This window comes from Synchiropus splendidus, chromosome 17, assembly GCF_027744825.2.
Source record: "Synchiropus splendidus isolate RoL2022-P1 chromosome 17, RoL_Sspl_1.0, whole genome shotgun sequence".
Lineage (NCBI taxonomy): Eukaryota > Metazoa > Chordata > Actinopteri > Syngnathiformes > Callionymidae > Synchiropus > Synchiropus splendidus.
In genome coordinates, this window is record NC_071350.1 from 10,812,099 (window position 1) to 10,835,489 (window position 23,391).

At 42.4% G+C, this 23,391-nt stretch overlaps 1 protein-coding gene across 13 annotated transcripts in view; it reads left to right on the forward strand.

The window, feature by feature from the left end:
- Window positions 1-23,391, forward strand: part of LOC128748282 (neural cell adhesion molecule 1-like) — a 203,620-nt gene that overhangs the window by 166,230 nt on the left and 13,999 nt on the right. For 6 of the 13 annotated variants that reach the window (XM_053846909.1, XM_053846910.1, XM_053846914.1 and 3 more), the window contains 6 exons: window positions 5,986-6,170; window positions 7,365-7,461; window positions 10,298-10,465; window positions 11,640-11,765; window positions 20,947-21,068; window positions 21,153-21,333. In XM_053846909.1, the coding sequence (XP_053702884.1) occupies window positions 5,986-6,170; window positions 7,365-7,461; window positions 10,298-10,465; window positions 11,640-11,765; window positions 20,947-21,068; window positions 21,153-21,333 (879 nt within the window). Of the gene's footprint in view, window positions 1-5,985; window positions 6,171-7,364; window positions 7,462-10,297; window positions 10,466-11,639; window positions 11,766-12,360; window positions 12,376-12,471; window positions 12,508-20,946; window positions 21,069-21,152; window positions 21,334-23,391 lie in introns of all 13 variants that reach the window. The other 7 variants (XM_053846905.1, XM_053846911.1, XM_053846907.1 and 4 more) reach the window with 3 other exon arrangements.

The window sequence follows — 23,391 nt, forward strand, 5'->3', positions numbered from 1 at the left end:
TCAGTATTTAATACATAGATGCCGCACTTCTGACCAACATTTTCTCTTGGTATGCTGGAGTCATTTTATGGATTAAAGGAGCGACCTGTCAATAGCAACTCCCTGTTCCGTCCCTGTAACTTATGAATATAGCGTTCCCAACGACAGCTTCAGTTCAGGGGGAGCAACTTCATGGACAGAAGTTGTGACTTTAAAATGCGTGCACATGAGAATGAGCAGGGATTTTTACTGCGATGGACAAAAGTGCTCAATATTACTTTAATGATCTGATGGTACATTTATTTTTTGTTCAATTTTGACCACAATATTGGTTGTTCCTTGACCTTGATACCAATAATATACACTCAAATATCGTAAAATGTACGTAGTGATATTTTTGCGTCACATTTTTGTATCGCACATTATGTATTTTTGTATCCTTTTTTTTTCAAGTCCAATGTCAATATTTAATACATAGATGCTGCTCTTCTGACCAACATTTTCTCTTTGTATGCTGGAGTTATTTTATGGATTAAAGGAGCGAGTCATTCCTCTGCTGGGGTACGAAATTGAACTCAAAGGCTAACTGGACTGACCTCTAAGCAATAAACCCCTTTTCATGCACATCATATTATACTGCATTATCTGATTTTTCCCTCCTAAAATAATGGTTCTCTGTTGAAACATTATCACAATATATTGTTATGTATTGTGTCCCCACTCCTGTATTGGGATATCTATCGTATCACATGATAAGAACATATATTACTGTAATAATAATGAATAATAAATAATAATAAACTACTTCATTCATATGCGTGTTAGCAACTGAATGTCACCATAATAACTGTGTATTAACAGTTAACAAGCAGTTTATTTGCTTATTAATAGTTAATATATGTTCCCCATTCTAAAATGCTACAAAAATTACATATATTTGTTTATTGTTTACAAGAGAAAAATAACAAAACTAAACTGTTGACAGTTTCAACATGTCAATTCTCAGTCACACTTTATATTAGGGACCATTTTTCACCCCAAATAAACCACTTACTACTTACTTTCATACAAGTATTTGGAGCATGTTAGCCAGTCATGTCCTGTTATGACTTATTAGATTACAGCTTGTAATAAATTACACCATAATTACTGAGTATTAACCATCGATAAGCAAGTAATTACTTTATTAATAGTTCATAAGTGTTCCCCCGTCTAAAGTGATATGTTAAGTATTAGGGTGCCACTGCAGTGTGTAGGAAACATCGAAGAGAGACGCACATATCATCTTCGTTTCACTATGGAATTTTTATCAAAATAGATCTTTTGTTGACACAAAACGTAGGTGGATTCACCCACAGCTGGTACCAGCGCAGCGGATGGCAGGGCTGTCGGTCTCAGGTGTGTGCTGCAATGCGCTTGAACTGCGTGCGTGTGTGTGTTTGCGTTGGCCGCTTTAACATAGTTACCTTCACTTGTATCCGTGCTACAAACTAAGAAACAGCCAATACCTTTTTTTCAGTAGGTCTCCTGACCCTGAGGTTTGCCCCTAAATCTTGTTGAACACAGACCCTGCTGGAGTTTTATTTTGGCGTGCAGAGCTTGACTGCTGCATTTCACTGCATAGAATTTGTCTTCAAGGTCTGAGAACACAGACTTCAGGCCTTCTGAAAGGACGTGTCTCTTATCTCCTTGACATGGTTTGGAGACCACATTAATCCAACCAACATGTCAAGGACACTGTAGTAGGTCAATGAGACCCGGGGAACAGCATGATGGAGAGGAAGGGAATACAAAAAAACAAAAAAAAACAGCTGCAGGTGTCCGTCATTATAGAAGTCGGTGCTACGTTGAGTTCTAAAACAAAAAAATCTGCCATTTTTTTAATGAATAACTCTGACTAGTGTGTGAAATATACATGCTAGGACTCAAACTCCAGAACAACAGTTTTAAAAAGTATAACTCAATTGTTTAATTCTGATGCTTTACTTATTTTAACAGATTTTGTTTTTCAATCTTATTAAACTTTCAGTTCAACTGTGTTTCTCTGCAGTGGAAGAGAGCTTGAGGAAGTTGTGTCGCAGCAATATGTTTAAGCTCACGCCGGCAGTTGTGTAAACACACAACTGCCGGCGTGAGCTTAAACATATTGCTGAGCCATAAAGCTGATCCGCTGGTCGACAACCAACTTCCGGGTGAAGCGCTCACCCTCGTAGGGGGTCACCCGTCTCATTACACAGCAGAATGAATCGGCCTCAGTTACATGAGACAGACGTTAATGAAATTCACTCTGTCCATAACATCTTGTACCTGATTAAAGTCATAGATCCTTTCAAAACAGGCAGCGGAGCGTGTAAGCTGCGCTAACTGCATTAACACCTTTCCGCCCGAATGGAGCCTTATTTTAGGTTGTGCGGCCCGTAGCACCACAGGGGAGTGTTACTAGTACGACATTTGAGCAGGAACGACCTGAAGTCTGCAATGTGGTTCAAAAAATGTTATCGCCAATGACAGGTTTTTGTCTTCATTTAATTTGTTTTGTTTAATAAGTGTGTGATGACAATTATTTCATTCAAAATGAAGGTAAAATACAGTGGTACCTCGGTTTTTGAACGTCCCGGAATTCGAACAAATCGGAGTTCAAACAAGATTTTTTGTGCTTCGGATTTTGAACGAAAATCCAGAACTCGAACGCTCCCGAAGCCGGACAAACAAGGCGCACGGACCGATCACCCGACCCAAGAGGCGCTTTGTTATTGTGTATGACGCAGCCTCTGTATGCAGACGTGTCCCGTTAGCTACATTTACTGACTGTTTTTTCTTCATATTGAGGTGTAAAACCTTTCCTGTCTCCACACTGGACCGTGGTAGAGTGTCACAGAGGAGGTGCTCGCTCTCCACACCTCCGAGGCTGGAGCGCTCACTCCAGGGTTTGATGTCCTGTTGTGGGCTGGAGCTGGGACAGGGATGAGGCGAGTCTGGGACAGAGCTAAGTGACTTGGTTTATGACTTTGTCACAGCCAAACTGCACAGAAGCACACATTCAGAGCTGGACACGCACCGGGCACCTCTTCACTTCTGGAGAGACGTCACTCACTCGGCAACCCCTCCCACATGCAGCGGCCACACACATAGAGGAACAGCGCACCTGCAGCAGACACTCTACATTCACTCCTACAAAAGACTATTTTAAGGCTTGGAACGCATTATTTCTTTTTCCATTCATTGTAATTAGAAAAATCGATTCTGATTTTACGGCCGTCTGGAACGGATTGTGGTCGAGAACCGAGGTACCACTGTAGTGTTATTAATTGATGTAAATGCAAATTATTTCAACATTTTGGGTGATTTTCAGATATATTATGTATTGTATAATATTGGACCTTGAGTTTATCCTATGCTGGCATTAATAGGAACAGAAATTCTGTGCTAAATGTTCGATATTTATTCTCCTCATCTCCTCAACATTTACATTTAAATCCACAGGCAAAGCCTAGGAGTCATCGCACACAACAGAAGTGAAGTAGAGAAGATCCTCACAGTGTCTTTGTTTGTTTTGCTTTTGGATTACAGTTAATCCCTAATCCTTCAATCCATTTACCTTAATTATTAAACATATAAACACTGCTATAAATAGATCTTTTCTCTCGAGCTTTGTCCACGTCTTTGTCACTGGCCAGTTTGTCCTCAACCCGCCTCTTGGTTTAGCATTATGGCGCCTTGCAAGTGTCTCTGTTGAAGAAAGGTTCAGCGACTATTGTTGGAGTGCAGCTGCCCCACTAATGTATTGTGCGTTAAGCGTCGCTACAGCATCAGGAAATCATTCGGTGGCACTCGCGAAGGCAACTCTATTCAACGCTTGACACTGCTTTCAAGTGTCGTGTTAGCAAGAGAGAAAAAAAAAACGCTGTCACGGTCTTTAACCTCACAATATCGTTGTCAAAAATGTAAAAATGAGATGAATGTTTTCCCTGTGTAATTCATTAAGCATGTCATACTTCTCAGCATCGCGCCTCCTAATGTTGCCTGCCTGAGCGGCTGCAGTCTTATTAGCATTTGTAAGTGAGCAGAGCTGCGGAAGGAGGGGAAAGACAAGAATAATAAGGACGAATATTCATCAAACCCCAAATGAAGAGGCTTCATTTTCGGCTTTGGTCGGCGTCCCATTGTGTAATTTTTGTTGACTCGTTTTCTCTCGGAAGATCACAATGGTGCGTCTATTAGACACGCTGCGCCGTAATGACTCAAGCCTGTGAGACGTTGACATTTTGGAAATTGCCGAGGTTGAGCACGTCATTATAAAACAAAGTTTTATTATAATTGGGTCGATGTTGCACGAGTCCAAATGATGAATCAGAGCTGTCTGTCGAAGCATGTGCATTTTTATCAGAGGTGAAGTGGGCGCACTCACACATACACCTCTACGAAGCTCAGGATCTCTCATATTACTCCTGTAGTAATCGTCTTTTGCACATCTTGCACTGAACTAGTGAGAATATTTCTGTAGGGAAGTCAGTCAGTTTTGTGTATGTGTTCCTTTTTGACATGGATGTTTGGATTTTTGTGTGAAGTCAGCAAGAAAGAGGCTGCTGTACTTTATTCTACTGTGTCTGAGTTACACTGTAAAATGCAAGCGAAAGTGTTCTATAATGAGGGATCTATAATGACAGCTCGCGATAGTTTACGTCTTTTAAAGGTGTGAGTTTAGTCGGAAAAATTGCAATTTGGGGCACATGATGTTGCATGTTGTGCAAGGAGAAACTGCCACCCAGAATCAAACTTGACAGCAAGTTTGCAGGAACAGATATCAATTGCTATTAATGTGTTTCTTTACCTAAACAGTGAAGAGTACTTCATTCTGGTGTACACACTAAGCAGAGGAGGAGTGTGTCCGCTATTACAGTATGAGGATGAAGAACTGCTTGGCTTGATATGCAATATTGATTTTGCTAAAGTTTCGGTTATTTTTGTTTTTGCTAAGTGATAGCTAGCAGGGTGACTTGGAAATCTCCCGCACTGAAAAGGAAAGGCCCGACTTGGTCATTTTCTTCTCCTGTTTTCCACTATGGCTTCAGATTGTGATCAGAGCAGAACAATTCAGCCCCTGGTTTCTCACCAAAATGGCCACACTACTTCCTAGCTAACGTCCTGTCGCGTACATGTGGCAGTGGCTCCATTGTCCAGCTCAGTAGTTGGTACAGTTGACATTTAAAAAAAAAAAAAATTGGGGAAATTTATCGTGCAAAATCTGTTGCTCCACGAAGAGCCTTCTATTGCCGTGGACCGTGAGCCGACTGAGACAGAGGGAAGCAAGGTGGCGGGGTCAACCTTCACTGGTGTCCACAAGCAGCCACCCAATCCAACCTATTGCTTGTTTGTGTCGCGGTTTCCGTCACATGTTTGTCCCTGCACTTGTGAGATGAAAATGCCATGACATTCACAGTGAGCTTTTTGGCTTTGCGACTATCTTGAAGGAGATCTTTTCAGTTTCATTCCTCTCATAATGTGGCCTGCAGAGGTATGTTTTTGAATGTCCACGCTAAGGAAATACGTTTTCCGATAAGCCTTTTGATAAGAGGACTCAGAGAAGAAGGAAGGGTTGCCATTACGACGGGCTGAATGTACTTCTCCCAGTCGCCTTCCTCTCAGGTGTCTGCAGCATTGTAATTAAATAGCTTTTTTGAAAGGATCTGCATAACAGACTCGGCAGCATCTTTATTTGATTCCGGAGACAAACACAAAAGACTTGCTGCTGCAACGCTACACAAACATATATATATATATATATATATATATATATATATATATATATATATATATATATATATATATATATATATATATACTTGGTTGATGCAATGAATTTTTTATTTACTCACGACCCCATTTTTGTGCTGGGTCAATCCCAACCAAACTCAACTAACTCCCTCATATCAATGCCAACTGCTGTGAATTTGATCATGTAAGAGGTTGGTCAGTTCATGTGATGTTTGCTTGTGTTTGTCACAGTTGCTCCAAAGATTTTGGGAGAGGTGGCTGTTTACACTTGGGAGGGAAACCCAGCCAACATCAGCTGTGAGGTGGAAGCCTACCCTGGCGCATCAGTGGTCTGGTTCAGCGACGGTGCACAGCTGCCCAACAGCAACATGACCAACGTCAAGATCTACAACACACCGACTGCTAGCTACCTGGAGGTTTGTAGCATGTGCAACATTAGATATTTGTGGGGGAATTTTTCTTTTTTTTCCCATGTCTATGACTATTGAAATGTGAAAATTATTTCACTTTATTTATTTTTACTGTGATTTATTTTTACAAAGATAATAATGGGGAAGACATTTGGAAATATAGATGCCATTATGTGTTATGTTATTACAAATATGTCATTTTAAACTGCTCAAATGTTATTTTATTCTGTATGCTGCTTATTGAAAAGAAAAACAATAAATAAGATAAATAACAACCAACATGCAATTCAAGACAGAAAATCTCATTTAGCCTTGCAGTTTGATCTCTGAAATAGAATCTTAAAATGAATTCATGTGGAATGGAAGAATCTTAAATATACAATGCTAGCTCTTTGAAGTGCAGGTGTCAATCTTAGTTGAGGCATCTTAATATGAAAACAAGAAACAACAATAACAATAATAATAATACTTGTTTTCAGGAGTATATTGTTCTTTCCATTTCTATTTAACTCACCAGCAGCAGGATGTACATTCAGTGAAACACAGCTAAAGATATTTCCTTGAATGTTATGACTCTCATGAGATGGTTTTCCTGCCTTTAGTAGCAATCTACAACACATATTTACACTAAATATGGCACAGGTTTCTCCACTTTCTCCATAAACATTTTAACTCCTTGCAGTGTATTTACGGTCTTAATATCTGTGTCTCTGTTTTTTTCTTTACATCCTTGTTTTATTTTTATTTGTAGACAGGCATGCGAAATAAAGCAGCGCATAGCAGAAGCGTTCTTTGAAGTTGTTTCTTGTCAGGTTTATGGCTGTTAAAAAAGTGATCCCATGTCAAGTCAATTCTCAATACACCGGCTACTGTGTGACTGGAATATTAGTCGAGAAAAGCTGCTTTCCCAAAGTGTTCCTCAAGAAATATCTTTGACTTACTTTCGCTACTTGGAATAAATGTCATTGCACTTACGTCAAATGTGGTACATTAGTTGAGACTAGAAATGCCTAAACCTTTAGTGAAAGTCATGGACATACATGGAATCTTTAAAAGTGTGAGGCTGCGGATACCATGTTCCCAACACTGTCAGTTTTGTGTATCTGATGTTGAAGATGTGACCATACAGTTATTGAAATCATTCAAGCGTGACTTTTGTTTGGCAATCTTGTGACTTACTGTCAACTTTGTTCGGAACAGGTGACCCCAGACTCTCAGAATGACTTCGGAAGCTACAACTGCACTGCCACTAATGTGATGGGAACCGAGTCGAAGGAATTCCTCCTCATCCCAGCAGGTCTGTTTCTCATTCCAAATTCTCAAAAAATAAAAGAATAATAATCTAATGAATTACTGAATTTGATGGCAGTTTAATAGTAAAACAAGAAGCCACATTTTTCAATTTGAATGAATCAAATGATGGAACCATACATACATTTCAACAACAAAACATTGTTTATTTTGCGTCAGTTTGGCGATAGCACAATAAATGGTGGCTATATTCAAATTTTTATATCACCTTATTGAAACTAAAGCTCTTTTAATGTCTTGAAAAGATTTCAATTTTATAAGAATTTCAAGTCCATTCAGAGTAGTGGAAACTCTGGCCATTGTGTAGTGAAAAACCTCCCTGAACAAAAGCAAACAGATGCTTTTGTCTGCTTTTGTTCAGGGATTCCTCCATGTTTGTTGTTGTTGTTGTTATCATCCTAGCTGCCACGTGTCTTGTGCATCAGTGGGATCCGTGGACCAGGAACTCCTGCACTTACAAAGGTTCCCTGTTGTCTGGAGAGCAACGTGTTCCATTAAATTACATGAAATTAACCAGTAAATTATTTGCAAAAAGCTGCAGTTATATCCTGAATGCAGCAGAATTTATCGTGAGGGTTTGAAGATGCGTACACAAATCACAGAGTTCAGCGTTTTCATTCTATTAAAGAGCTCAGAAAAGGGTGTTTAATTCATGAAATATAGAGCTATATTTACAGTGAAATCGGGAGTGGAGCCAAAAACCTAATGTCTCCGGGGTCAGCATCCATTCATAAGAATGTGTTGGGTCAACTGTACCATCACTCAGGTCAAGATGTCTCCAGACATCACCTCAAGAGCCTCTTCAGTCGCGCTCGACCCGACCTGATATTTGATCGCTGCTCTACCTTGAAGGAGACGTACGAAGGCAAACAAGTCAAGTATAACTGTTTACTAGCCAGCTGCAGGAAGCAAGTGAAGCAAGCGGAGGAGGTTTCCTGTGAGGAAATGTTGGCAGGTTGGCGTCCGCTGGAGCTGATGAGGTCTGGCAGCGCAGCCAGGAGGGAGAGATTGTAGTCGAGCTTCTGTCTTAATAATGAGCGCAGTCACTCATTTAGTGACGGACATTCTAGCCGCATCAAACGCAGTTTATTTGAAAGAGTTGTCTGAGAGCTCAAAGTCTGTCGGGCCTCCTTGATCTCAGGTCCGTGTCGTGCAGATCTGCAGTCATCTCTGACCAGAGGTGGTCAGGCCAGCAGGCGCAGAACAACAGCACAATGTGGCTGATTATCAAACAAGTGCAGATGGCGCTATCAATCAGGGGCAATTCACGTGGCCTGTCCTGTCAAGGCTTCCTGTGTATAACAGGTGCTCTCATGTGCGCTGAGGGACTCACTCGAGCTGTGGGACTGCCTTTATTTTGGGGGGGAAATAGAGGGCAGTAACAAATGTATTGTATTTCCAATACGCTCATTTGTGAAGGTGAACGGTGCAGTGAGCCCAAAGTCTCTCTCTCCTGGGGGACCCCTGGAGTACCAGGGTTCAGGAACACTTCAGGTCTATTCTCTCCCGTGATTGGCTGGCGAGGCTTCGTGAAACAGTGCCTTCATAGTCAGTGACCACTAGATGGCACTCTTCGCTTTGCAATCTTTGACTTTAAACAATTGCAGTGATGCCTCACATCATTTTAAAACCGAGAGCGCCAACTTCCGGGCAATGAAAATGTGGACACTGTTTCACGAAGCTTCACCAACCCGTCACTAAGTCTCTCTTTCTGGTTGTAGGTCTGTCATGTGGTCTTTCTCGAGTTCTTCAGAGGAATGTCTTTACATAAAAAAACAGGGTTCAGGAACACTTCAGGTCTATTCTCTCTCGTGATGGGCTGGCGAGGCTTCATGAAACAGTGCTCTCATAGTCACTGACAACTAGATGGCACACTTCGCTTTGCAATCTTTGACTTTAAACAATTGCAGTGATGCCTCACATCATTTTAAAACCGAGAGCGCCAACTTCCGGGCAATGAAAATGTGGACACTGTTTCACGAAGCTTCACCAACCCGTCACTAAGTCTCTCTTTCTGGTTGTAGGTCTGTCATGTGGTCTTTCTCGAGTTCTTCAGAGGAATGTTTTTACATAAAAAAACAGGGTTCAGGAACACTTCAGGTCTATTCTCTCTCGTGATGGGCTGGCGAGGCTTCATGAAACAGTGCCCTCATAGTCACTGACAACTGGATGGCACTCTTCGCTTTGCAATCTTTGACTTTAAACAACAAATAAAAGAGAGTGCCACCTTCTGAGCGATGAAAATGTGGACACTGTTTCATGAAGCATCACTGACCCGTCACTAAGTCTCTCTTTCTGGTTGTAGGTCTGTCATGTGGTCTTTCATGAGTTCATAAGAGGAACATTTTTACATGGAAAAAAAAACCATAATAAATAATAATTTCACAAATAATTTTATGTATAAGGTGAAAAAATTGATATGATGAAGCATCAGACATAAAGTCTGGCAGCATAAAAAGATATGTAACCTTTCACATAAAACAATTTCAAGTAAAAATGTTTATGTTTCATAAGATTTTGCAGATTAAACTACAACACTAATGATAATAAATCCCAAATTTGGGTTCAGTAATATCATAGGAATAGATGTTCCCTGTTTATCTGTGTAGAGAAAGAAGGAGCTGGAAGAGATGTTGGAGATGTGGAGGTGTGAGCTGGAGAGAAGCTGAGTGAAAGTCATGTGTGAATGAGACGAGGCAGGAGGAAACGTGAACAGAGATAAAGTCTGACAGAAGCAGGAAACTTTCTGGAAACTTTCTAGACCACAAACGTGTGAACTGCAATTTCCTTTGGTTCAAAAAAGTGCTTTGTGTTTCTTCCAGATGTGCCATCGTCACCCAAAATTCAGACTGTGGAGCCGTTCTCCAGCACAGCAGTGGTGGTCTTCATGGAGCCCGAATCCTTTGGAGGCGTCCCCATCATCAAGTACAGAGTGGAGTGGCGTTTGCCGGGCAGGGACTGGGTCAGCAGGCACTACTCTGCTGAAGAGTGTGAGTCTCAGTGACCTTCATCACCTGCTTCATTTAGCCTCTAAACAGTTGTTCTGATCTACTGTGACTATTATACTTCAAATGCTGGACATCTGAATTCTGCATTTGGTTCACAAAGTTATTGGAAAGTACCTTTTTCTTTCTTCATTTCCACACTTCTTTTCCTTCACTCTCACCACATCCTTCCAAATTAAAGTGAAAAAGTGGTGTTCATGTATTCTGAGGAGTCACTGCTTCACCATCAGTCTTTGCCAAAAGGTACAGAAAAATTGCCTGAAACTGCAGAGCCGATGATAGCACTGTCCTCCCCGTCTTAATATTTACAGTGTCTGCTGAAGGCTGATATGGCCTCTTCAAAAGCTGAAGATAGTCAACCCACTGCCAAAATAAACATCAACCTGCTGCAATTTTTGGAAGGAATTTATGGAAAAAAGAGCAGCATCACATATATTTGACGGGTAACGGATAGAGTAGCAGCGCAACAGTGTTTTGCTATTTAACACTTGACTGCTTTTTGATATTATAACCTATCCTGATATCAACAGCATTAAATCCAAACTTGACAGAACAGGAGGAGAGATGCATAACACTGGTTTAAGAGACAGCAGGACACAAATATCCTCATCCCACTCAGGGCATGGAGCGTATCTGGGTACTTCTTGTCTCCCACATTGGGATTTATCGGTCAGTGACTGTCTGGCTCTCCCTATCTGACTGGAATTTGGATTATACATAAATAATAAGATAACATTGTGACTCCAGAATGTCATGACCTCAATTATAAATTCTCAAAAGTGTGCTGTTATTATTAAGTGAAGCAAAGAGACTATTGAAATCTGACAGGTAGTGTTTTTGTGACTCTCCAGCTCAAACATAAGTACTTGTCAAGTGTTTAAGCCAAGGCATGATGGAGTTTTAAATCATGAAACTTAGATATTTGAATGAAATCATTCATTCTATAGATGAAAGAGATGTAAAAGATCCAAAGTGGACTTCAGTATTCATTATTTATCCTCCGTTTTTCACTTAAAAAGAGGTTGAAATGTGTGCCACGACTGAGTAAAACGCAATGTGAGTGACTCATACTAAGTATTTCTACAGTAAAGGCAGAGCTGGATTGCTGGATTTTGTGGACCTGGATTGTTATTTGTGATCACTTATTTGTATCTTGCAGATATGACCCGGATCACCATCGCCGGCCTGAAGCCGGAGACCACCTACGAGGTCAGGATGTTTGCTGTCAACGGCAAGGGCGAGGGCGACAGTAGTCCACCCAGCACTTTCAAGACGGAGCCAGTCCGTGAGTACTCTCGCTCCGCTCTCTCCTCTCCCGAAGTCCTGTCGCGCTGCTTCCTAACTGAGATGGTTCTCCTCCTCATGCTTCATGAAAGCAGCCAAGCTAACATTAGCACGCTAAAGATTTCCCTGTATTTAATGGTATATTTTCATTAGTTAGCTGGTGAAAATAATGGTGAAAATCCAAGTCATAACTCAAAACAGCAGAAGCAGTGTTGGGCTTTTCACACGGGGCCTCAAACAACATACGTTCATATCTTTTATCCGAACAACACACAGAGTGAAGAAGCACTTTGTCTGCTGTTTGAACAGAAAAGAGCGGCTATAAAACTCTTCCGTCAGTTTAATGAAGCACACAAGCACAACCCATCACATCTTGGGGACATTGGACGGGCCAATTACTTTTTTTGGCCTTGAATACATAACAAAGTGAAGCGGCACGCGGCTCCAAGAGTGTCCTGGTGTAATGCTGGCTTAATGATGCACCCCAGTCTTCATTGCCTACATTTTCATTTCACTCTTTGTTTCTCCTCTTTTCCTTTCATTTCTTCTGCCATGCTCCTCTTTTCATCTTTTCTGTTTTCCACTGGACATCACAGGGTTTTCCGTGGAAAGTAAGTTCCTCTGTTCAAGTCTGTTTTCATGCTCCCTCTTTGTACATCCCGCCACGCGCCATCTTTCATTACCTGCTCCGCTGTTTTTTTTTTCAGATGGCAAACCCTTCCGTTACACTAATGTGGCTTCAGGTTTGTTCTGTAGCGGAGAAATGACAAATACCTAGCAAGCGAAGTGCTACTGTAGTTGGTTGTCTCCCCCGACCTTTTTAGTTCTCCTAGCTTTTAGCGACTTCCCTCCGTGGAATAGTTAGCATCTGTAGCGTGGCAGCAATCGGGCTGCGGAGTATTTATGAGGCAGTTTACTGCTTTGTCCACAACAAAGCTAGGAGTTGTAATTTTATGTGCTAATCAATGTGGAATGCTAACAGACGGACGTCTTAAACTCTCCCCTGAGAAAGTTAAATATTTAGCAGGCACAGTCTATTCCCAGAAATCTTCAGTTAGTGTTCATAGTGTGGTCAGAGTGGGGGGTGGTGTTCTCGGTTCTTATGTGGCGTTCAGACAGCTGTGTGTGAGCTGTGGAAGAGATGGAAGTCCATGGAGATCAAGGCCATGTTTACACGTGGCCAGCTATTTTTGGAAACAAAGAAATATCTCTTTGATTGCACACTATAGTTACCGTATTTTCCAGACTATAAGCGGCAACTTTTTTTCTTGCGGTCTGAAGCCTGCAGTTCATACAACGATGCAGCTAATGAACATGAAAGGCTGATCTCGGCGTGATCTGTGAATGCCGATCACTGCCTGTCATACAAAATCTGATCACGCGTGACAGCCGGAGTTCATGATTCAAGTTCAGAACACTGCCGAGTTTGTATCATGAGTCAGTCTCGATGCTGGACCCTGTTTTCAAAACTAGAACTAGAGGTGATCCTCATGCATTTTCTGCGGCACAGACAGAACCAGTGCACCCGCGGCGTATGTACGAAAAAGATCTACTGTTCTTAGATTTTGTGGGTGCGCTCTATAGTCCGAAAAATATGGTATATGCAAACACAGGATACGTCTCTGGAAATGGTGCGTTTTCCAGAACTTCAGCCAGAGTTTAAATCGTGAAAAGTGCGACCGCCTCGGATTCCATCAGAGTCGCGGCAAAACTTATATTAACTCATGTCAAATACCGATGCTCTTTTATAAGAGACGGTTTGCTGTTTATGGTTTCTGATTGGCCAACATGGGTTTCAGCTTCTTGTGGCACTGCCACTGCAATGTTGTAGCAGCAGACACATACGGGTTGTAAACAGATAGAGTGCATGGTTAGTTTTGAAACCCAGTGGGTGAAATTTTCCGAAACTGGCCAGCTGCGTCTAAATGCAGCACAGAGAAAAGTGGCGACTAAACTGGAACTAAACAGTGCGGTCCAGTCCGTGATCTGATCATGTGATACAGATGGTTGCTTCTGCGCACGCTCCACAAAAATCCCACATCACTAACCTTCTCACTCCTCAGATGTCAGACAATGCCAGTCGTCCAGTTTGTGTTGTTACATGTCAACACATGAGGCACTACCGTAATTTCCAGACTATAAGTCGCTACTTTTTTTCTCTCGGTCTGAACCCTGCGTCTTATCAAACGATGCGGCTAATATATTGATTTTTACAGGGATATTCCAATCAATCAGCCACCGATTATGAAAGGCTGAACTGGTTGTGATCTGTGAATGCCGACCACTGCCTGTCATTGCCGGTCACAAAATCCGATCACATGTGACAGCAGCCGTTCTGATGAGGCACTGCCCGTGGTTTGTGATGCGTCCGCTCCTCCCTGCCGACTCGCCACTCGCTTGGCAACGGCGTGTCTAATGCGGAAGCTTTTTTCAGTCTGTCATGTCAAGTTTGCATCCTGCAGCACATGCATGTTAAAAGGCGTCAACGCCACGAATTCAATACGATATTTAAAACACCAGCACTTGACGGAGCACAGAGAGTTTTCTGGTGCTCATGAAAGTGAAGCTGCAGGAACCAGCGGTCACTCGCAACAGTCGCCGGTCTGAGCGTGGCGTTCACAACGCGAAGCATATTGCCCGAGAAATAATCATTAATTTCACCGCGCCAGATGAGCAGCCTTTCTCAGGTGTCGTTTAAAGACGGAATCAACCGCGGCCGAATCCGCTGCAGTCTTGTGTGTGTCAGATGCAGCGTTCGCGGTCCACCACCTGAATCTGAAACGTTTGCAACCGTCCAGAGTGAGAACTTTCATGAAAGAGGTTGAAGACAGCTGCTTCAGCTGAGTGCTCTCCCTGTCTCTCGGAGCATCCCGAGTTTTTACAGTCTAATGAGCATGCTCTTTGCTGGCACAAATATTGAGCTTCGTCACATCAAACCGATGACATCACGGGCGTTTTATTTACCTTTAAAGCGCTCAAATTGCGCTGTTTTCGCCCGCATGTCCGCAGCTCTGCTAACACAGACGATCTACTGGAGGGTGAAAACAGCGCTTTCTGAACACTTTTAATGTAAATAAGATGTGAGGAGTTCATGACTGGAGTTCAGAACATTGGCAAGATTGTTTCATGAGTCAGTCTCGACACTGGATTTCAAAACTAGTACGAGAGGATCGCTAGAAGTGATTCTCATGCATTTTCTGTGGCGCAGACAGCAACGGTGCACCCGCGGCTTATGGACTGGTGCGGCTTATGTATGAAAAAAATCCATTTTCCTTCTTAGATTTGGTGGGTGCGGCTAATGTTCCGGTGCGCTCTGTAGTCCGGAAAATACGATATACTGTAAATACTAGCAAGCAAAACAATGGCTTAGTATCAAAATAGGATGCAAATAGTCAATAATGGGAGAAACATTTGATTCAAATTGAAAATCGAATCCAACAACAAGCAATGTGCCCAATGCATCAGCATCAACATGGGATGCAGAAGTCCCCTCATTGACCGTCAATATGTGATGCTGAGGAGTGAGAATGTGTTGGTTAAACCAGGTTTCCTCGCTGGCAACCCTTATCGAGTACAAGGTGATGGATTCATGGATTCACAGTAATAGTTGTCATTTTTTAAAAATTAAATCATGAACTGTAGTGCTTTCAGTTTGGTCTCAGGCTTGGTCTCACCATCGGTCCTCGGTCATGCTCTGGTCAGAGTTAAAATACAGTTCAAATTGTGTGAGTCATTCGCTGCAGTATGTTCTCTGAACTGTCTGAGTCCATGGTCTGGATTGAGTCTTCACAGATCCATATCATATCCGTGAACTCGAACTGCGTTCTTTTTTCTTTTCTTTCTTGGTGTAAGCCAGGAATAAGTGCCTGCTTCTCTCCTTTCATATTTTCATGTAATGATGTTTACACGTAAACGATGTTTGAGGGCGCCTGAAGTCTTTCAATAAACAGTAAACAACTTAAAATATTAAAGTTCCCCTGCCAACTCTCTCTGACTTCTACAGCGGATAAAATTATTGAGCTTGACTTTTGAATATATTCAATTGATTTTCTGACATTTTTTGATGAAATTATACGTTTTAGTTGGTTGTTTAAGGTCAGATTTATTTTTAAAAGATGAGTTAAAGGAGCTGGAAGCCACGCCTTCAAATAACACCCTACAGGATTGTATTGCTTTTTTATTTTAGATGAATGCGCAAGTAACTAAGATATAATTATCGCATACTTGCAAATTCAAAAATATATTTTTTAGTTAATGTAACCTGAACCTTGAATTAGAACATGTTCAGTCCATTCAGTTTCATTGTCACTGAGGAAAATAGAAAAGTTTTCCAGAAAATGTGCTGTAAATGATTAGCGAAAGAACTTCTCCACGTGCAAAAAAACATCCCTTAAAGTGTCCTCATGAGTGTGCGAGAGTGAACAGGACTTGGATGAAAGAATGTTCCCCAGTTAAAACAGATGAAGGAGCATTCCAGCCAGATCCTTCTGAGTCAGCTCCATTGTCACACAAGTAACCGTTTAAAACAGCCCACTTTTAATTCTGCTATTCAATTGTTCCCTGTCTGCTCCTCATTGAAATGTCTGACTATTTTGGTGCGAAACACTGACTACGCCAATCCAAAAGTGTTTGGTCTTTTATCTCGCGCACCTGCTTTGTCTGGCGGTCACTTCATTTGTCATTAGTGAGCGTAATGACTTGGCTATTTGCCGGCTCTGCTTACAGTGCTGAATCTTAATAGACATTTCCAACATTTGCCTCCTCAGATCAAGACCTTGGAATATTTGTCTAGTGTGCGGCATAAAACAATATTAGCGTAATGGCTCTGCTCATTAAGATGAATCAATGTCAGTTTGCAGCCTTGAATTTTGGACCTTGAATGGGATCATACCTGCTATTCTGTCTGGAATAGCTCGCAGTGGCTAGCTGCTGTTTAAGCTATGAAAGCTTTATGAAGGCGGTGCGTGCTGGCAGTTTGGCTTCAGTGAAAGGAGCCTTATTATGGTTTTCCATATACAGTGGGACCTCGGTTTTCGAACGTATCGGAGTTCGAACAAAAATTTTGATAATTTTTTGCTTCTGATTTCGAATGAAAATCCAGAACTCGAACGCCCCCGAAAAAAGCCGTGTGTGGACCGATCAGCTGACCCACGACGCACTTTGTTATTGTGCATAACGCGGCCTCTGTATGCAGACGTGTCCCGTTAGCTACATTTACTGACCGTTTTCTCTTCATATTGAGGTGTAAAACCTTTCCTGTCTCCACACTGGACCGTGGTAGAGTGTCACAGAGGAGGTGCTCGCTCTCCACACCTCCGAGGCTGGAGCGCTCACTCCAGGGTTTGATGTCCTGTTGTGGGCTGGAGCTGGGACAGGGATGAGGCGAGTCTGGGACAGAGCTAAGTGACTTGGTTTATGACTTTGTCACAGCCAAACTGCACAGAAGCACACATTCAGAGCTGGACACGCACCGGGTACCTCTTCCCTTCTGGAGAGACGTCACTCACTCTGCAACCCCTCCCACATGCAGCGGCCACACACATAGAGGAACAGCGCACCTGCAGCACACACTCTACATTCACTCTACAAAAGACTATTTTAAGGCTTGGAACGCATTATTTCTTTTTCCATTCATTGTAATGGGAAAAATTGATTCAGATTTCGAACAAATTGCTTGTCGAACGGCCGTCAGGAAAGGATTGCGGTCGAGAACCGAGGTACCCCTGTACTGGGTTAACAAGATGAAACACTCAGTGAAACTGAATCTTCATCTTGCAGATCTTATAACTGATAGAACTTATTTTATGGAACCTGCAAAAGATCATGGGATCAATGACCCACAGAGCTCTATGACAGTAGGACTTTGCAAAGCAACCCTGCTCTGTCAAATAGTGACGATTTGTCAAGTGGACTTTTGTGTTTCAGTGTCACAGAAGACGGGCATCTGCGTTGCATGTTGACACATCAGCCATTCAACTGAAGCAGACCTTGCCAACCTCACTGTTAGCATGGCTAGTAGTTCCGCATCCAGCTCTCTGAAAACTGTAATTCAATTTATTTGTACAAGAATAATCACAAATAACCGGATAACTTCAACAAGAAAAAAACTGAGGATGACTTTATCTTCTGCTTTGTTATCAGAGCTAACACATCCAGAGGTATTTTCAGTGCAAACGTTTTTGCCAATGAATGCACTGAGGCCATAAATGTTGTCTCTTTTTCTATCCATTTCAAAGAGTGATGAGTCAAACGTCCAATTTGGAAACCGTAAATAGATATAACTTTGCTGTTCAAATGTTTACATTTTGATGTTCATGCCCATCTTTAAAAAAGAAAAACAAGCATCATAGGGCGCTTTTGAATATTTTTTAACTCACCCGTTTCACTGTGTTGATGTGTAAAAGCAGTGGCAAAAAATAGTTGGCTGCACCCGGAGGTGAAGCTCCAAATTAATAGGTGCAAGTCTTTTTAGGACTTCAGTCAAAACACTGGCGAAACTTTGGCTTGCATTTTGCTGTATAAAGAGTTCAAACAAGTCCTGCCTCCCTCTTGAGTGGACGATGTACTGTGAACTTTGATCTGTTGCAAAAGACACTAGAAATTGTAAAAATAATTGCTTTTCTGCCAGCAGTCCGCTCGCTGCCTCTCCAACATCAATCATTAGTTAGGAATCGATCGCCTTCCCGATGTTTTTCCTCGATGTCCGGACTGTTCAGACACACTTAAAGACAGTCCAGCAACCACACTTGACTGGTGGATTTGTATCATCTAACAAGCAGAAATGTTTTTTTTTACTTACCGCTCTTAAACTTCCAGTTCTGTATCGACTCAACAGGATCATCCTGGTTGACGTCTCGACATAAAATGTGCCCTCAAGTAATTCACGTCATGTTTAATGCCACAAATCTGCCTGTTTAGAAGTCATTCAATGTCTGTGCTTGTAGACCTCATCCCACTCTGCCCTAGTTCCTCCTGACGTCTCTTGTGCTTAACTCTTGTCTCTAATCCATTGGAAATCCCAAAGATGCACTTTTCCTCTGCCTCAAAATTCATGCTCATTCTGTATTGTGTTTTTTTTTGTCAATTTTTCTTTTAAATTTATTGCCAAGATCACATTATTTGTTCACTTTTTATTGCATGAATTGAGGCTAGCGAGGAAAAACATCATCTAGAAGCAATTTTGGTTAAGTTTGGTTGGAAATTTTTTATTATTAAATCGGCACCTGCTTGCAACCAAAACATCAAAGCCTGCTTCTCAACTCAATCCCTTCTTTATTATTATTATTTATGCTTTGTAATGTGTTTTATTTGTGTTGTGCTTCCATGATGTCTTTTAACATTTCTTTGTTTATGTTGAGGTTTACATGATTTCACAAGATGTTTTGTGTGTTTCCCATCGCCCAACCTCCCACCCCGCCTCTCCCCCCCGGTGTTTTCCTGTCAACCATGTCATGTGCGTGCGCATCATGTGACTCTGTCATGTGACGCTTGCATGGCACTGATGATGTCGTCCCTGCTGGCCAACAGAAGGTAATTTTGTTTTTTCGTTTTAGACCTGCGATGGCAGCTGAGCATGATAGATAGATTAGACCGCGAGTTTTGGAAATCAAACAGCATGCATCCGTTTTAACAGCTGTTTGTGAAGCAGTTGTGAAGATGTAGTTTAAAAATGAGAGACAAAAGAATTCTACAAAGCATAGTGTGGCAAGGTAGCGAATAATAAATAAAAGGTCAATATTGTTTCATGATATATAAAAATATATGATTTAACTGAACAAAAAAATTATATGTATACAATAAAATAAATAAATTACAGTACCTCTATCTAAATTATTTAGATTGTTTAAATAGTGAGTAAATAAATAAAAATAAAATAGTAGTTTAAACATTCCAAAGAGAGAAACTGCCAAGAACTTTCTTCGGGCCATAGTGTATGTGGCCCCCTACGTCGCTCTTCTCCCCAAATAAAATACTTTTTTACACAAGAGGTGAAAAGTTTGGACAGTTCTTGAGAATAACTTTCCTCCTCAGCATGTTTGCCACCCTCCTGTCCTCTTCTATATCTGAATTCCTACCCAGTGCTTTATCAAATTTGGCTCCATGTTTGTCTCTGCGAGGGTGTGCTCACCACTCCACCCGCTGCCCTCTGACTAAAAACGTCCCCTGCATGAAGTAGCCGAGCGCTCGCCCACTAACAACCCCGTCTTTCAGTTCTAGCCCGAGAGAAAATAACCAGCTAACCCAGAATGGTGCTCCTGGATAGTCTGGATGCTGAATGTACCTGCCACCACGTGGCTCCTGCTGTTTCTAATCCTGTCTGATTCGCTTCCAGCAGCTGTCGCACTCACTCCAGTGGTGTGGAAACCTGCTTTCACGTGTGATTCAGATGATTGCAATTGATTGGGAAAAAGTGGCTCCTTGCAAAATCAGATAGAAACGTGGATGATTGGAAAGTTTGTTGTCTTTGTTTGACGGGTGTTTCAAAAGCATGCGGGTTTCTTTGGATGTCACATTGTCAAGACTTCACCCTGCATTGTCATAACAGGAGAAGACCGAGGGCATCGCAGTGTTTTAGGTCACGAAAACATCCCAGATGATCAATATTTTTCATATCCACGGCAAGAATCTGTAGAAGCGTCGGGTTGGTCAATAATAAAATGGAGCACAAAGTCTTATTTATCCAAACATAATCTGCACTAAATTTCATAACAAGACAGAGATAACTCGGCGATAAGTGAGTGGTCATCATGTTTCTGTTTATAAGCATCACTTCACCTGCTTCAAGTGACTGCCGTGCAACTACACCTCACCAAACCCTTCCAACCAGACAATTGTTATTAAAAGTAATAGAGTAACACGTCCAGTCCGAGCCAACAGGCTCATTATCCTGCGACCCGAAAGTCATTACGCCAGAGATGTGAGCGGATAATAAGAAGCCTCAGCATGAGCAAAACTCCAACCAGGGATTCAGCTCCGTGTCCTCCCGTCTATGCAGGTTAATAACATGTTTATTATCGTACACACAATCGCAGCGAAGGGAGGAGGCTTGGTGGACAAATAATAAAGTCTCTCGACTGACTCATAATGGCACCAGCCCTAACTTGTTTCTTCCATGAGTCGCTCTCATGCTTCTCCAAAATAGGATGACTGCAGAAATAAAGTGTTATTTTTGTCTTTATTAGGGGAACCCGCCGCTCCAAAGCTGGCCATCAAGAATGAGAAAGGCAACTCCCTAAAGGTCAGCTGGATCAAGCAGGACGATGGCGGTTCACCCATCAAGCACTACCTGATCAAATACAAGGCCGTGAGTATGCTAGGAGTCCAAGCAACAGGCTGAAGTGTCGGTTGATGCCGCGGTATGTCATGCCCCCCGCTGCGTGTCTTCCAGAAGCACGTCTCTGACTGGAAGCCAGAGGTGCGTGTGCCTCACAGCAGCGACTACGCGGTGCTGAATGGCCTGGACTGGGACACCGAGTACGAGGTCCGCGTCGTGGCGGAGAATCAACAGGGCAAGTCTAAGCCCGGCGTCATCTCCTTCAGGACGTTGATGGAGCCAACTGCAGTCCCAGGTACCAGTCCCTTCATCTCCCCCTCGGCATCCACACACTCTCTACAGAGGTTTGCTCCGTGACCACGGATGCTCGATGACTAGGGGAATCTCTCCACTGCAATAGCATGCAACCACCACATCCTGAATTTGAGAAGTACCTGAAGAGGAGTGCTCACTATTGGACTCCAATAAATAGCCAAGGGGGGCTTCAGCTCATTTTCCTGTAGTTTGGTCCCCACCGCTGGTGTGACTCACTCCCCTGCCAATATCTGCACTGGCATCTTTAGAAGAGGCCAGCGAGACAGGCAGGGTTCAGTGAGCAATCAGATCTGAGCAAATACAAGTCTGATCAACCACTCTTTGCCCATTTAGCACTAAATTCAGGGCTCGTCTGGTGGTCACGGTCGGCCTCGCCTCTGTTGTCGAGCTGTGTGAATGATGCACATTTCAACTTGGGCTGCCTCCCCACCGCCCCCCGCTGGTCTGTGAAACTGGATCAACGCTCGGCAGTCATTTTGGGTTTCTCTCTCTTTGCATCAGGTCTCGCACACACTCTCTGGTAAATCCTCCTCAATTTAAACACGCAAATACAAACTGAAAATATGATAAACATAATATCACTTTTTCATATTGCTTATGTCAGCTTCATAAGCATTAGAATTGTTTTATCGCTTGTGTTCATACGTTCAAACCCCAGTGGAATATATGTGTAGGGTCTGACCGACCAACTCATTCGATGTGTAGAGTTGAAGATAGCTGTATTTGAATATTATTTTTTACTACCATAATTTCCGGACTGTAGAGCGCATCCACAAAATTTAAGAAGGAAAATAGATGTTGTTCATACATAAGCCGCATCAGTCTAAAAGCCACGGGTGCAGTGGTGCTGTCTGCACCGTAGAAGGGTCAGTGATGCTTAAAAATGCACGAGGATCACTTCTAAACATGGTCCTGCATTGAGACTGACTCATGAAACAAACTCAAACAAACTGTTCTGACCTTGAATCATGAACTCCTCACATCTTTTATTGACATTAAAGCGCTCAAAATGTCCTGTTTCCGCCCGCATGTCCAATGTTCCGACACCACAGCTGGTCTCAGCTGCTGCTTCTTGTTTCCACTCCTCCAGGAGATCGGCTCTGTTGGCGGAGCTGCGGACACGCTGGTGAATTTTGAGTGCTATAAGGTGAATAAAACACCTGTGATTTCAGCGGTTTGATGACCAGGCTCAATATTTTGGCAGCATGACGCTCTCCAGCCTGTAAAAGTCCATATATTAGCCACGTCATCGTATAAGCTGCAGGGTTCAGACTGCAAGAAAAAATATCAGCTTATAAGGGCCACTTTGCGGGCCACTATATTTTACATCCAAATGTTGCAGCGGAAGGCGATTCATACTGAGCAAATTTTGTGTTGTCTCTGTGCTACTGTGGGCGTCCTCCATGCTCTGCCGCAGCCACATGCGGGGGGGGGTATCTCACTCACTCCCCAGCTTCACTCCCTGTGTGTAGCGGGGAAATTCCATGAATAAGCAGCCAAAAAATGAAGGAAAGCCCTTTGAAAATATTTTGTTTAAACTCACTCTAGTTCAAAGACACCACGAGTTTAACTATTTGGGAGGAAAAAAAATGCATGACAGTGATAAAATAACATTTATTTTAAACCACATTATTCACTAACAATTTCCACACTCCTTCTTTCCTTTTTCTGTGGTGACTCTCGACCTGTGTCACTCCCTCTGCCAGTGACTCCAGTCGGGTGGGGATGCAGCCCTTTGCCTGTATTTGATATAAAACCTCAAGCAGCCGGTGCATGACAAATAATTAATCCTCTTCATGTGCTTGCTGGACAACAGCCATAGAGCAGTGGGAGGTTTGGATCAATTAAAATACCAGCAGACCAAGTTCAGATGGACGTCTTCCAAACACCCCCCCCCCCTCCTTTAATGACACGAATTACTCTGGAGATAAATGAGTGTTTTACTTGGTTCTTATTGCTGATGTTGAATCTGTTGTAGCAAAACACGCATTGGTGAGCATCCAAATCTCCCAAGCTACACAGGAGACCAAGTGCAGGC